The sequence below is a fragment of the Saccopteryx bilineata genome, chromosome 3 (assembly GCF_036850765.1).
Source record: "Saccopteryx bilineata isolate mSacBil1 chromosome 3, mSacBil1_pri_phased_curated, whole genome shotgun sequence".
Classification (NCBI taxonomy): Eukaryota; Metazoa; Chordata; class Mammalia; order Chiroptera; family Emballonuridae; genus Saccopteryx; species Saccopteryx bilineata.
The window spans coordinates 223,253,245-223,266,929 of NC_089492.1; the positions used below are offsets into that span (position 1 = coordinate 223,253,245).

Below are 13,685 nucleotides of genomic sequence, written 5' to 3' on the forward strand. Positions count from 1 at the left end.
CGTTAACTGCCTTTTGGTGGCGTCTTGGTGAAACAGTAATGAGTTTTACAGTTCTCTTGTCCTCATAAAGGTTATATTGTGCTTGGCAGTAATCTTCATTGTCCTTCAGAAACTCCATCAAGGTGTGGTGACAAAAAGGAATGTGTTTACTCATTGAAAATTGTGGCTTAATCATCCAGTGGGTACTGAGGTGGCGGTGACACTGACTCAGTGGCCGTGGCTCTGGGGCAGGGGCCCATGGTGGTCAGTTGCAGGGTGGAGGCAGTGCACGTGTTGACAGAGACACCGGGCTGGTATAGGGTTTTGTAAAAGAATTAATTTCATTTCTCAAGCATTCTTAGTTCAGATTTTATTATAATTAAAAAGATTTGGGGAAGATTTTCAGTTTCTTAAAAGCAAACACAGACTTAAATCCTATCGCTATACTATTCAATGATTTGTTTAAAATTTAAGAAATAGGCCCTGGCTGGTTGGCTCAGCAGTAGAGCGTCGGCCTGGCGTGCGGGGGACCTGGGTTCGATTCCTGGCCAGGGCACATAGGAGAAGCGCCCATTTGCTTCTCCACCCCCCTCCTTCCTCTCTGTTTCTCTCTTCCCCTCCCGCAGTGAGGCTCCATTGGAGCAAAGATGGCCGGGGTGCTGGGGATGGCTCCTTGGCCTCTGCCCCAGGCGCTATAGTGGCTCTGGTCCTGGCAGAGTGACGCCCTGGAGGGTGGGCGTGCCAGGTGGCTCCCGGTCAGGCGCATGCGGGAGTCTGTCTGTCTCTCCCCGTTTCCGGCTTCAGAAAAATACAAAAAAAAAAGAAAGTGGTAAAATTTAAGAAATATTTGTAATGAAGCTTAAAGCATAGATACAGGGGTAGGCAACAGTAGGTTTACATTTTACATGGCCATTTATTCTCTTTTCCCCCCACTCATTCTTGTATTATAATTTATTAGTTACTATAAACCTACTTTGCCCACCCTTGTAATATTGAACCATGAAAAATAGAAAAACTAAGATGCGGTTCTTTTTTTTAATCTTATTTTTATTAATTTTAATGCAGTGATATTGATAAATCAGGGTACATACGTTTAGAGAAAACATCTCCAGATTGTTTTGACATTTGATTATGTTGCATACCCCTCTCCCAAAGTCAAATTGTCTTCCATTACCTTCTATCTGGTTTTCTTTGTGCCCCTTCCCTCCCCCCACTCCCTCTCTCTCTTTCCTCGCCCCCTCCCCCCACCCCTGTTACTATCACATTCTTGTTCATGTCTCTGAGTCTCATTTTTATGTCCCATCTATGTATGGGTTCATATAGTTCTTAGTTTTTTCTGATTTACTTATTTCACTCCATATAATGTTATCAAGGTCCATCCATGTTATTATAAATGATCCGATGTCATTTCTTATGGCTTAGTATTCCATAGTATACATGTATCAAAGCTTTTTTTTTTTTTTTTTTTTTTATATTTTTCTGAAGCTAGAAATGGGGAGAGACAGTCAGACAGACTCCCGCATGCGCCCAACCTGGATCCACCCGGCACGCCCACCAGGGGGCGACGCTCTGCCCACCAGGGGGCGATGCTCTGCCCCTCCGGGGCATCGCTCTGCTGCGACCAGAGCCACTCTAGCGCCTGGGGCAGAGGCCAAGGAGCCATCCCCAGCGCCCGGGCCATCTCTGCTCCAATGGAGCCTTGGCTGTGGGAGGGGAAGAGAGAGACAGAGAGGAAGGAGAGGGGGAGGGGTGGAGAAGCAGATGGGTGCTTCTCCTGTGTGCCCTGGCCGGGAATCGAACCCGGGACTTCTGCACGCCAGGCCGACGCTCTACTACTGAGCCAACCGGCCAGGGCCTGTATCAAAGCTTTTTAATACACTCGTGACTGACGGACACTTGAGCTGTTTCCAGATCTTCGCTATTGTGAACAATGCTGCCATAAACATGGGTGTGCATTTCTCCTTTTGGAACAGTTCTATGGTGTTCTTAGGGTATATTCCTAGAAATGGGATAGCTGGGTCAAAAGGCAGTTCAATTTTTAATTTTTTGAGGAATCTCCATACTGTTTTCCACAGTGGCTGCACCAGTCTGCATTCTCACCAGCAGTGCAGGAGGGTTCCCTTTTCTCCACATCCTCACCAGCACTTATTCTGTGTTGTTTTGTTGATGAGCGCCATTCTGGCTGGGGTGAAGTGATATGTCATTGTGGTTTTAATATGCATTTCTCTAATGATTAGTGATGTTGAGCATTTTTTCATATGCCTATTGGCCATCTGTATGTCCTCTTTGGAGAAGTGTCTATTCATTTCTTTTGCCCATTTTTTGATTGGATTGTTTGTCTTCCTGGTGTTGAGATTTACAAGTTCTTTATAAATTTTGGTTATTAATCCCTTATCAGACGTATTGTCGAATATGTTCTCTCATTGTGTAGTTTGTCTTTTTATTCTGCTCTTATTGTCTTTAGCTGTGCAAAAGCTTTTTAGTTTGATATAGTCCCATTTGTTTATACTGTCTTTTATTTCACTTGCCCGTGGAGATAAATCAGCAAATATATCGCTGCAAGAGATGTCGGAGAGCTTACTGCCTATGTTTTCTTCTAAGATGCTTATGGTTTCACGGCTTACATTTAAGTCCATTTTGAGTTTATTTTTGTGAATGGTTTAAGTTGGTGATATAGCTTCATTTTTTTGCATTAGCTGTCCCAATTTTCCCAACACCGTTTATTAAAGAGGCTGTCTTTACTCCATTGTCTTTACTCCTTACCTCCTCTGTCAAATATCAGTTGTCCATAGAGCTGTGGGTTTATTTCTGGGTTCTAAGATGCGGTTCTTATGAGGAAAAGTGATATTCCTTTGATATTTGTTGATATGAGTACAGAAATTATGAAAGTTTTCTTTTGGCTCTGCTCACTACTTTGGAGTGAGTGAAAGGTGATGTAGTCCATTGTGCCAGAGAATGTAGTTGGTGGATGAAAAGTGTATAGGCTTTGAAATCAAATCTTAGTTCTGCTTACCAGCCATGCCGCTTTGGGTAAGTGATCTGATCCCACTGAATTCCCTTATCTTTAAAATGGAGACAGTAATACTATCTATGGTATTGTTTTGATTTAGAGAATTAAGCATCTAAAGCAGGAGTTGGGAATCTATGGCTTGCGAGCCAGATGTGGCTATTTTGATGGCTGCATCTGGCTCGCAAACAGGTCTTTAATAAGAAAAATAATAACGTTAAAAATATAAAACATTCTCATGTATTACAATCCATTCATTTCCTACTGCTCATGTTCATGGTTGCGGATGGCTGGAGCCAATCACAGCTGTCCTCCGGGACAACACCAAATTTTTATTGGATAATGCATAAGGTACATGGGTTGTTGTATGGCTCTCATGGAATTACATTTTAAAATATGTGGCATATATGGCTCTCTCAGCCAAAAAGGTTCCTGACCCCTGATCTAAAAGGATGGTGGTATAGTGTCTGTCCCTCAATAAACTCAACAAATACTCGTTTCTACCATCCTGTACCCCACCCCATTACCTCTGGCATATTGTAGCTGCATTTTGAATACTAGTAATCATCACTGCTATATTAGAACTGGAAGAAATTTTAAAAGTTTTACTCAGAATCTGCCTTCCTTTTTTTTTTATTTGCTTGTCTACTAAAATTCTGTGTTCAAATATATTTTTTGGAAACTACCATATTGTTTAACTTGATTTTTTTCTGAATTTAAACCTGTTTTCTCTTTTACTCTTTAGAAATGAGGTACAGTTGTTAATGCTGTAATTTTTGTTTCCATTTTCCCATAACTTCTAATCTTATTTCTTTATAATCTTATTGAAATGTGGAATCCAGCCCTGGTTGGTTGGCTCAGCGGTAGAGCGTCAGCCTAGCGTGCGGAGGACCCGGGTTCGATTCCCGGCCAGGGCACACAGGAGAAGCGCCCATTTGCTTCTCTACCCCTCTGCCGCGCCTTCCTCTCTATCTCTCTCTTCCCCTCCCGCAGCCGAGGGTCCATTGGAGCAAAGATGGCCCGGGAGCTGGGGATGGATCTGTGGCCTCTGCCTCAGGCGCTAGAGTGGCTCTGGTCACAACATGGCGATGCCCAGGATGGGCAGAGCATCGCCCCCTGGTGGGCAGAGCGTCGCCCTCATGGTGGGTGTGCTGGGTGGATCCCGGTTGGGCGCATGCGGGAGTCTGTCTGACTGTCTCTCCCTGTTTCCAGCTTCAGAAAAATGCAAAAAAAAAAAAAGAAATGTGGAATCCAGGCCTGACCAGTGGTGGTGCAGTGGATAAAACATTGACCTGGAATGCTGAGGTTGCTGATTTGAAACCCTGGGCTTGCCTGGTCAAGGCACATATGTCTCCTGCTCCTCCCCTACCTTCTCTCTCTCTCCCTCTTTCTCTGTCTCTCTCTCTCCTCTCTAAAATGAATTAAAATAAATGTGGAATCTAAATTTGATAATTTGAGTATTATAGTAAGTGCCTGTACAATTTAATATAGAATGGTTAAGTCAAATTAATACTGTAATGCCAATAAACACCATTTCAATATTTTTAAAAATTGTTGAATTTCACTTCAGTTGAGATTTATTATCTTCCAGTCAACTGCTCTTCTTTTTGTCAGTGATAATTTCCAATTTATGTTTTGTCTGAGTTGACTTTTATGATCAACTTTTATGATCAGCTGAAAAGCAGATCTGGTGGCAGATACTCTTTACCACAACTATATTTTTTCCTTTGACAAATAGGTTTTAAAAAAATAATAAAAGTGATACCTCAGAAGAAGCCATCCTAGTATTTTTAATGAAAAGGATATCAAAACTATCTTGCTTAATGCCCAGAGAAAATTAAAAGGACATTTTGATTTTCTTGCCATTTAAGGATAAAAATAGGCCCTGGCCAGTTGGCTTAGTGGTAGAGTGTCAGCCTGGCATGTGGAAGTACTAGGTTCGATTCCTGGTCTGGGCACACAGGAGAAGTGACCATCTGTTTCTCCACACCTTTCTCTTCTCCCCCTATTTCTCTATCTCTCTTCTCATCCCACAGCCATGGCTCGAATGATTCAAGCATACTTGGCTCCAGGACCTGAGGGTGGCTCCATGGCTTCACCTCGGGCACTAAAATAGCTCGGTTGCCGGGCAATGGAGCAGCAGCCCAGCGGGGCAGAGCATTCATTGCCTGGTAGGGGGCTTGCCGGGTGGATCCCAGTTGGGGTGCATCAGGAGTCTGTCTGCCTCCCTGCTTCACATGTAATAAAAAAAAAGAAAAAAATTAAAGAAAAGAGAATAGAAATATACTAGAGAAGGCATATTAATGATGTTTGCATGTAATTTTCAAGTGAAATAGTAATTTAGGCATTGTGGTGAAGTCCTAAGCAACTGCTTACAACACTCTAAAGAGGTTACATATAGATTGTTAAACTCTTCTACTGGTTCCAGGACATGTCACAGAAGCAGTTGGAGAGACTGGCTAAGTCAGTACAGATCATTACTGGAAAAATTAGCAAAAGTCAAATTTTTGTTGAACAGAATATGTGAAAGGCTGCACATAGTGATTTTCATTATGATGGACTATAAGTGATATATCAAGATTTAAAAAATTCTGTTATTTTGACAAAAATTGGTTAAATCAATGGCATTCATTATTACAGCATTCTTTATTTTGACTATTTCTATGAGCCATCCAAAATGTTTGAGAAATATAGTAACTTGTAATTTTGATAATGTAATGCACAGATTTGAATTCCAAGCCTTGAGGTTGGTGCGCTTGAGGAAGTCAGTGAACAGTTAATGGGAAGTTCAGCAGTAGAAAACAGGAAGACAGAGATAAAGAACTTGTCTACACAATACTGATTTTAGCTCTGAAAGGGAAAGGGAAGGGAGTGGGTGGGTCACTTCTGCTTCTTGTCCCCTCCCATATTATAGGAAGAGTGGTTAATATTGGGGAGTGTTTGGAAGCAATGAAGACTTCCATGTAGGCGACAGGTGCAGGTGCAGATGGTTGAGGGTGAAAATGGCAGGCTCGGGGGCTGAAAGGACCTGGTGAGAGAAGGGCCAGAGCTAGGATGTAATCCCAATGTCTTTCTGTAGGAAAGAGTCAGGGGCTTTGGGAGATTGATTGGACTCTAGAACATTAGCCTCTGTATTTCTTTGAAGTTCTATTCTCTGATTTTTGCATTTAAGTGGGCACTTAAATTTTTTGGGTATGCTTTATTATGACTAAAGGAGAAAGGATGTGCACTAGTGCTGTTCTGTAATTTGAGAGTTTGCTAAGATCTCTGGATGGTTCCATTTAGAACTTCAAGGACCTATCTTATGTCATATTATATGCCATAAATACTAAGCAGCAATAATTAGTTCATGCATTTAACTTAATCATTTGAGATTAAATTATTGATATCAAAAACGTATCTCATAGTTTCAGTGGAATGCAGAATTGTTAAAAGCAAATGTTCATGTCAGAGAAACTGGGTTTGAATCCAAATCCCACTCCTCATTAGCTGTATGACCTGGGACATGTTACTTAACTTTTCTGTGCCTAAGTTTAATAACCTGTAAAATGTGGATGATAATAATAATGGGTCAAAAGTAGGTTTACAGTTGTTCATATGGAAAATAATATAATAATAAATAAATAATAATACAAGAATAAACTGTTTTGTATACTCCCAACTGTAAACCCCATCCTACCTTGTATATCTTGGAAATAATGCTTGTAATAATGCTTATTTTATTAGTGCAATACTTGAGATATATTAAGTGCTCAATAAATATTAGTTATTAAATTATACTAGAACACATGTGACTTGAATATGTGAGTCTTTAGCTAGCTAGCTATACCCTCATGTAACATGTGCTTCTGTAGACTTCTTGTCACTGCAGAGGAGTTTTTTGAGTTTTATTTCTAATAGTCGGAGTTAAAAATACCTGACATCATATAGTCTAGTCGTGCCAACTGTTTGACATTTGGCAAGTTGAAAGAAATGTAAATGGAACAAGTTGGCATTCATGCTGTCTGTCACATGCACATCCAATAAACAGACAAGGGTTGAATATTATAATGCACTTTATTTAGGTGGTTGGTCAACTGAGAAGGCTGAGGCCATCAATATCTCCAAAACCCACCTTAACATCCTCAGTTTGCAGGCCTCTTTTATAGTGTGATCAGGGCTAGTTAGGGATGGGAAAGGAATGTGGCTACGTGTCCTTTCTCAGGTCTGGATCTTGTTCTTCATAAGGCCTTGGTATGCTTGCAGTCCTTGGAAATGAGGTTTCCAGCTTTGTTATTTTTCTTAAGGATGTTCATTCGGTCTGAGAGCCCTGTGGTCAGGGCTGTGGACTCCTGCCTCTAGTCTAGTTTCCATTTTTTTTTTTTTTTAGGTGAGAGGAGGGGAGACAGTCAGGCAGACTCCTGTCTGCACTGCAACCAGGATCCACCTCTCAACCCTGTCTGGAGCAGATGCTAGAGCTGTTTTTGGTGCCTGAGGCTGTCTGTCGTGCTCCCATGGAGCTATTCTCAGTCCAAGGGCCACGCTTAAACCAATCCAGCCACTGGCTGTGGGAGGGGAAGAGGGAGTGGGTGTGCCCTGACCAGGCATTGAACCCAGGCCAACGCTCGACCCACTGAGCCACTGGCCAGGGCCAAGTCTGGTTTCCAAGGCCTGATATTGGGCTAGGGAAGCAGTCTAGCTGGTGTCCCTATGCCTCAAAACACAACAAAATAAAACGAAACCACTCAGACAATTCTGCAATATACAGTGTAAGATTAGTACATTGAGAATATGTATACTGTCCTCTTGCAGTAATTCATAAACTCTTAATGGTCTAGCAACTGCAGCTAATAGATTTATTATGATTGATTTCACTGTGCATTGATGACAAGATATTAACTTGGACATTCCTCAAGACATGAAAGAGAAGAAAGAAAAGTCTAAAAGTAAATTACTCTGGCATCAAGTTAATGATTAGATAACAAAATTTGTTGCATTTGCTTGGTTTAACAGTCATTAAATTCCCGAAGAAGCAATAATATACAGAGTATCCTGAATAATTTATGAAAGGACAAAACAAGCCACACTGATGACGAGCAGAAACTCAGATATAAGAGAGCCTCAATGGCCCCTGTGATACCCAATCTCCTGCTTTAATTTCAACTACTGTTCTAGATTGGGATGGTGATTCTAGCTCTTGTAGCTAAAGATGCTCTATGGTAGTATTATCTAATTAGTAGCATGGCTATAGAATGTATAGCAATTTTAAGTGAACAGTGAAAAGACATTTGAAGCAATTAGTAATTTATGTAAATTTTATTCAGTGAAAAAATTTGTGTTAAGGTAATACCAGTCTATCCTAAATGAAAAGGTATGGTTTTGATATTTCACACTGTAATGGTCTATGATGGTAAAAGATTATTCCTCTATTTCAAATGTCATAGATAGATAGATAGATAGATAGATTGATTTTACCTATTGGATACTGGTTCCATATTGAGCCAAGGAAGAATTTTAGGGTTTGCCTCCAAATAATACATTGTTCACTTTTTCTTTTGGTTTTGTGTTGAGAGAAGTCCATATGATCATATGGTTTGTTGTGTGATGTAGATTTTGCAGGGGCTTAAATAAAGTATGAAAGTTGAGTCAACATACCTGGCAGTATAAGATTACCAAACTGTAAGAATCTCATATTCTTGTGTTGATTGGCTATATTTGAGGGATTTTGTCTTAATTTAATAAGATACAACTTCCTGTTCTTATTTATAGGGATGTAGTAACATTTCTTCACTGTAGATTGTTTTGTTCTAAATTCCAGCAGTGATTTGATACCTACTTAGTGAAGATTTAAATAACTGCTGTGATGCCTGACCAAGAGGTGGCGCAGTGGATAGAGTGTTGGACTGGAATGCGGAGGATCCAGGTTTGAGACCCCGAGGTCACCAGCTTGAGTGCGGACTCATCTGGTTTGAGCAAAGCTCACCAGCTTGGACCCAAGGTCGCTGGTTCGAGCAAGGGGTTACTTGGTCTGCTGTAGCCCCACGGTCAAGGCACATATGAGAAAGCAATCAATGAACAACTAAGATGTCTCAATGAAAAACTAATGATAGATGCTTCTCATCTCTCTCTGTTCCTGTCTGTCTCTCTCTCTGATTCTCTCTCTGTCTCTGTAAAAAAAAAAAAAAAATAAGTAAAAAAAAAATAACTGCTGTGATGCTAATCTGATAGTTAAGTGAAAAAAGACATTTTAAGGAATCAAGTTAGATCTCATGATAACTGCAATTCAAAGAATGTATATTGGCAGAGGCATAGTTAAATGTAAGATCTGATTCTCTTGAATAGCAAACAGTCTGAAAGTTATGAATTGCATTTTGTACAACATATTTCTGTGAACAGACTTCTGTATCATCGATTATATTGTAGTGTGGATGTCAAAGTATAGAAAAATGAACTTGTAGAGCCAGATCTGATGTTATCTCTTGCTCCTGTTAAATTTAACAGATGTCATTTAGTTTTAGTAAAATAACATCATCCTTCAAATGGAATTAATGTTTTATAGTGTTATTAGTTTGATAGCTCTGTTAGTTTAATTTATAATTTTAAATTTATAGTTTTATAAAGGAATTTACTTTCATGTATATATATTATTATGCAAATAATTTAACACTTGGACCAAGTGATAATCTTTTTCCCTCCAGATAACAGTTCTGAACATTTCTTAAGTTTTAGAAACGGTGAATAGAATGTGTGGTTGAACTCTTAATTCTTTGAAATCCTGTGTTTCCTATTCTATTTTTTATTTATTATCTACAAATATTATGGTTTTTATTTATTTTATTATTATTATTATTTTTTCTTTTTCTGAAGCTGGAAATGGGGAGGCAGTCAGACAGACTCCCGCACGCGCCCGACCGAGATCCACCTGGCACGCCCACCAGGGGGCAAAGCTCTGCCCATCTGGGGCGTCGCTCTGCTGCAACCAGAGCCATTCTAGCGCCTGAGGCAGAGGCCACAGAGCCATCCTCAGTGCCCGGGCCAACTTTGCTCCAGTGGAGCCTCAGCTGCAGGAGGAGAAGAGAGAGACAGAGAGGAGGGTGAGGGGGAGGGGTGGAGAAGCAGATGGGCACTTCTCTTGTGTGCCCTGGCTGGGAATCGAACCCGGGACTCCTACACGCCAGGCCGATGCTCTACCACTGAGCCAACCAGCCAGAGCCTGATATTATGGTTTTTAAATGACATACTGATTATGTTATCAAAGGGGTATAGGACTTATATTGAGGCTCAAAATTACCTGTAGGAAGATCTGAAACTAATATAATATTGCATGTCAAAACTGTAATTATTTATAAAAATAGATTAAAATTGTAGGAAAAATGTTGATTGAATTTATAATTTGAAGTTGAAATTACTAGTTCTTTTTGATATTGAAATTGGGTGGATACTGAATTTAACTAAAAGCATGGCCTAAAGAATGCTCTTATTTTTATACTGTGATTGGAGGTCTGGTCAGTCTTAAGAGTGGCACAGAACAAAAAGATATAATTAATAATGTAAGTTAATTGTCTTAAATTATTAAAAAGAAATATATTTTCCACTTAAAGAGGAACAACTTTTATTTTGTGACAGCTGAACAGCTGAACCTCTCATCTTTGAATTGGCAGAGTTGGAACCCTTTCAAAATATAAATCTAGCCAATTTTCAAGAAAAATCACAATGATTCAGTTTTGAACTTTAATATACTTGGAATATAAGCAGCAGAACATTTTCTTCTTGTTACCTCCTGCCAAGCTAGTTAAATATGCCACATTAATTTTTCCCTTATGTTTGGAAAGCTCAAGTATATGGTACAATAAAGAATTGCCTGATTCATCTTTTCTAGTTTTAATGGTAAGATCAGGAGAATATATGCAAAAATATTTCCTTCAGTCAGTGAATATTAATTGAATGCCTACTATATGCCAAGCTCTGTTACTAACCCTGTTACATTGGTGTACAGGATAGTAAAGCCCTACCCTCTGAGAGTTTATATTCTAACGGGAGTGGTGTTGAGGGATGACAGGAATTTCAGGTTCTGTAAATGACCTGTGGAAAAATAAAACACATGATGATAAGAATAGTGTACCCATTGGGAGGAGAGAGGGCTTGGTTGGCATAGTCTTAGAACAGAAAGGTCAGAGTATTCGGAGCATGGCAGGTGGTAGGTTAGAGAGCTAGGGATCACATTAATGGAGATTATTATACCATGAAAGGAGTTTTGATTTTTCTCTAACTATAGTAGGGAGTCCTTGAAGGGTGTTAAGTAAGAAAGTTTAATGATTTGACATATTTAAGGAGGAGCACCCTGGTGGCTATAAGGAGAATGAACTGTAAAAAAGTGAGAATGGAAGTAGGAAGCCAGGTGGGGAGCTATTCTAATAGCATCTCGTCAAGAGATGATCGTGGGTTTATTAGGGAGATGGGTAGAGCCAGGGAAGAGTGATTGGATTGGCTATGTGTTCCTGTGATGCACTGATTACACTTGCTGATGGATTGCATGTTTTCATACTTAAGCATTTGTGCTTGTGAAAGAGGTTTTGGAATATCATAGTTTAATGGCGACTTTGTACGTCCTGAGAAAGTAAGATATTACTAATTTCTTTTTAAATGTTTGGGGAGAACATATAGCCCCTACAGTTTGCCCTTGCTACATGGCATGACGTATATACAATACTCTTTTGAGAAAGAAGTTTAAATTAGTAACTTCAAGTTCTGTAGATAAATTTATGCCAGGTTGCTCCAATTTCTTTGCTTTAAAACTTATACTACATAAGGATATGAAAAAAATGGTTTTTTAAATACGTACTTAATAATTATTTTGAGTTATTTTTAATGAAGAAAAGAATGAACATAAATGCTACGTGATATAAACAAAACGTGTCTGTTTTGAATTTTTTGGTTTCATTTAATATATATTTTCTGGAATTTTCTTTTCTAGTCACATTGTTCTGATGCTTGCAGATGATATGGCCTGCAACCCTAGGAATCCCAAACCAGCTACAGTGTTTAGTCACAAGAATATGGAGCTGAATGTGTATGGAGACGATGTGGAAGTTGATTACAGAAGTTATGAGGTAAATTGTTTAACAACATTTTTGAACTGTAGTTATTATTACTTTTAAGCTCTAAAATAGTGGTAGAATAAAACATTCTTATTCTTTAAACTTTGTACATAGTTGTTACTAAACCCTTGATATAATTCTTCCTCTGGAGTTCATATTAAGAAATAATATATAAGTAAAACTATTACAACTTGAATATTTTAAATATGTATTTAGGATAAAACTATTTTATCTTGGTTTTTATAAGAGTATTTCAGTGAGGTTTCATGTATGACTTTCTTTTACAGTAAATATAATATTTTTTTAATATTTAATCAAATATTTTAAGTTTTATATCTTTAGTAAATATGTGAATTTTAGAAAAATAAAATGACTAACAAAATACCCATATTCCTACTATTTAGAGGTAAGCATTTTTAATGTGCTCCAGTATTTTTATAAATATAAGAGTAAAAATAAAAAAGTAAATTTGTATAATAGCATTATACTATATTTTCTCCCTTGCAACTTCATTTTGTTTAATAGATTGTGAATATGTTTAAAATTTGAAGTATTCTTTGATGAAGCCTTCTTTGATAATCCTTATTTTACTAAGCCTACTAGAAGTAAGACATAATTTCCTGTGTTCCCAGTCTTGTTTTGAAGCAATTTTAAAAGCAAGCACATTTATCTCTTCCCGGGCTGTAAGGTCCTTGGGAACATGGCCTATATATTAAATATCTTGTATCTAGCAAGTACCTATAGGCCTTTGAAGACATTAAAAAATGTTTGTTCAATGATTAAATGTATATAATGTTGGACTTTTTACTTGTTTATTTAGTTATTATAAAATGTAGACCAAAAAATTTCCTGCCTTGCTAGCCAATAAGAAATCCTATTAAGACACTTAACATTTTGCTGTCTTCTGGGAAAAATATAAACCAAACAGTTTACACACACACACACACACACACACACACACTTGTAGGCACATGATCTAGAGAAAAGTCAAACAATAAAGCTAAAGAGATTTCTTGCTTTTTAAATTTAGATCTGTATAAAAAGAATTAAATTTGCCTTAATTTCTACACGACTTTAAATAATGCTTTCAGTGACTCCCAGAGGTCCAGAAATTCCAGATTGAGAAATCTGAATTGAAGCAGTATGAGTTTTTTACATGTTAAAGATATCCCTTGTGAAACTTAAGTAACAAAATGCACTAAAATAAATCAGAGATTTTCTGGTTTTATTTTTATGATTTATTATGGACATGTCTTTTATGGTAAATCTATAGTTGACTAAATAGTTGCACAGATTAACTGCAATAGTTATGCTGCTGAATTTATTATAACTTTCTATATATGTATTTTTATCCTCCTAAAGAATTGCCTATGAAGACATTTATAATTTTAAGTTTTAGGCAATACTTTGCATAGTATTTAAAGTTTCAAGTTTAGAATTAACTTTCTTCCTTTCAAGTAATTTTTATTTGTTAATTTTTAAAAAATTTTTAAAATTTTTTGTATTTTTCTGAAGTTGGAAACGGGGAGGCAGTCTTCCGCATTCACCTGACCAGGATCCACCCAGCATGCCCACCAGGGGACGAGGCTCTGCCCATCTGGGGCGTTGCTCCGTTGCGACCA

The 13,685-nt window shown here is 38.3% G+C and overlaps 1 protein-coding gene across 1 annotated transcript in view; it reads left to right on the forward strand.

Annotated features, from left to right (window-relative positions):
• Positions 1 to 13,685, forward strand: part of PIGK (phosphatidylinositol glycan anchor biosynthesis class K) — a 127,549-nt gene that overhangs the window by 18,919 nt on the left and 94,945 nt on the right. The window contains exon 4 of the mRNA XM_066268870.1: positions 11,940 to 12,075. Within this exon, the coding sequence (XP_066124967.1) occupies positions 11,940 to 12,075 (136 nt within the window). The remainder of the gene's footprint in view (positions 1 to 11,939; positions 12,076 to 13,685) is intronic.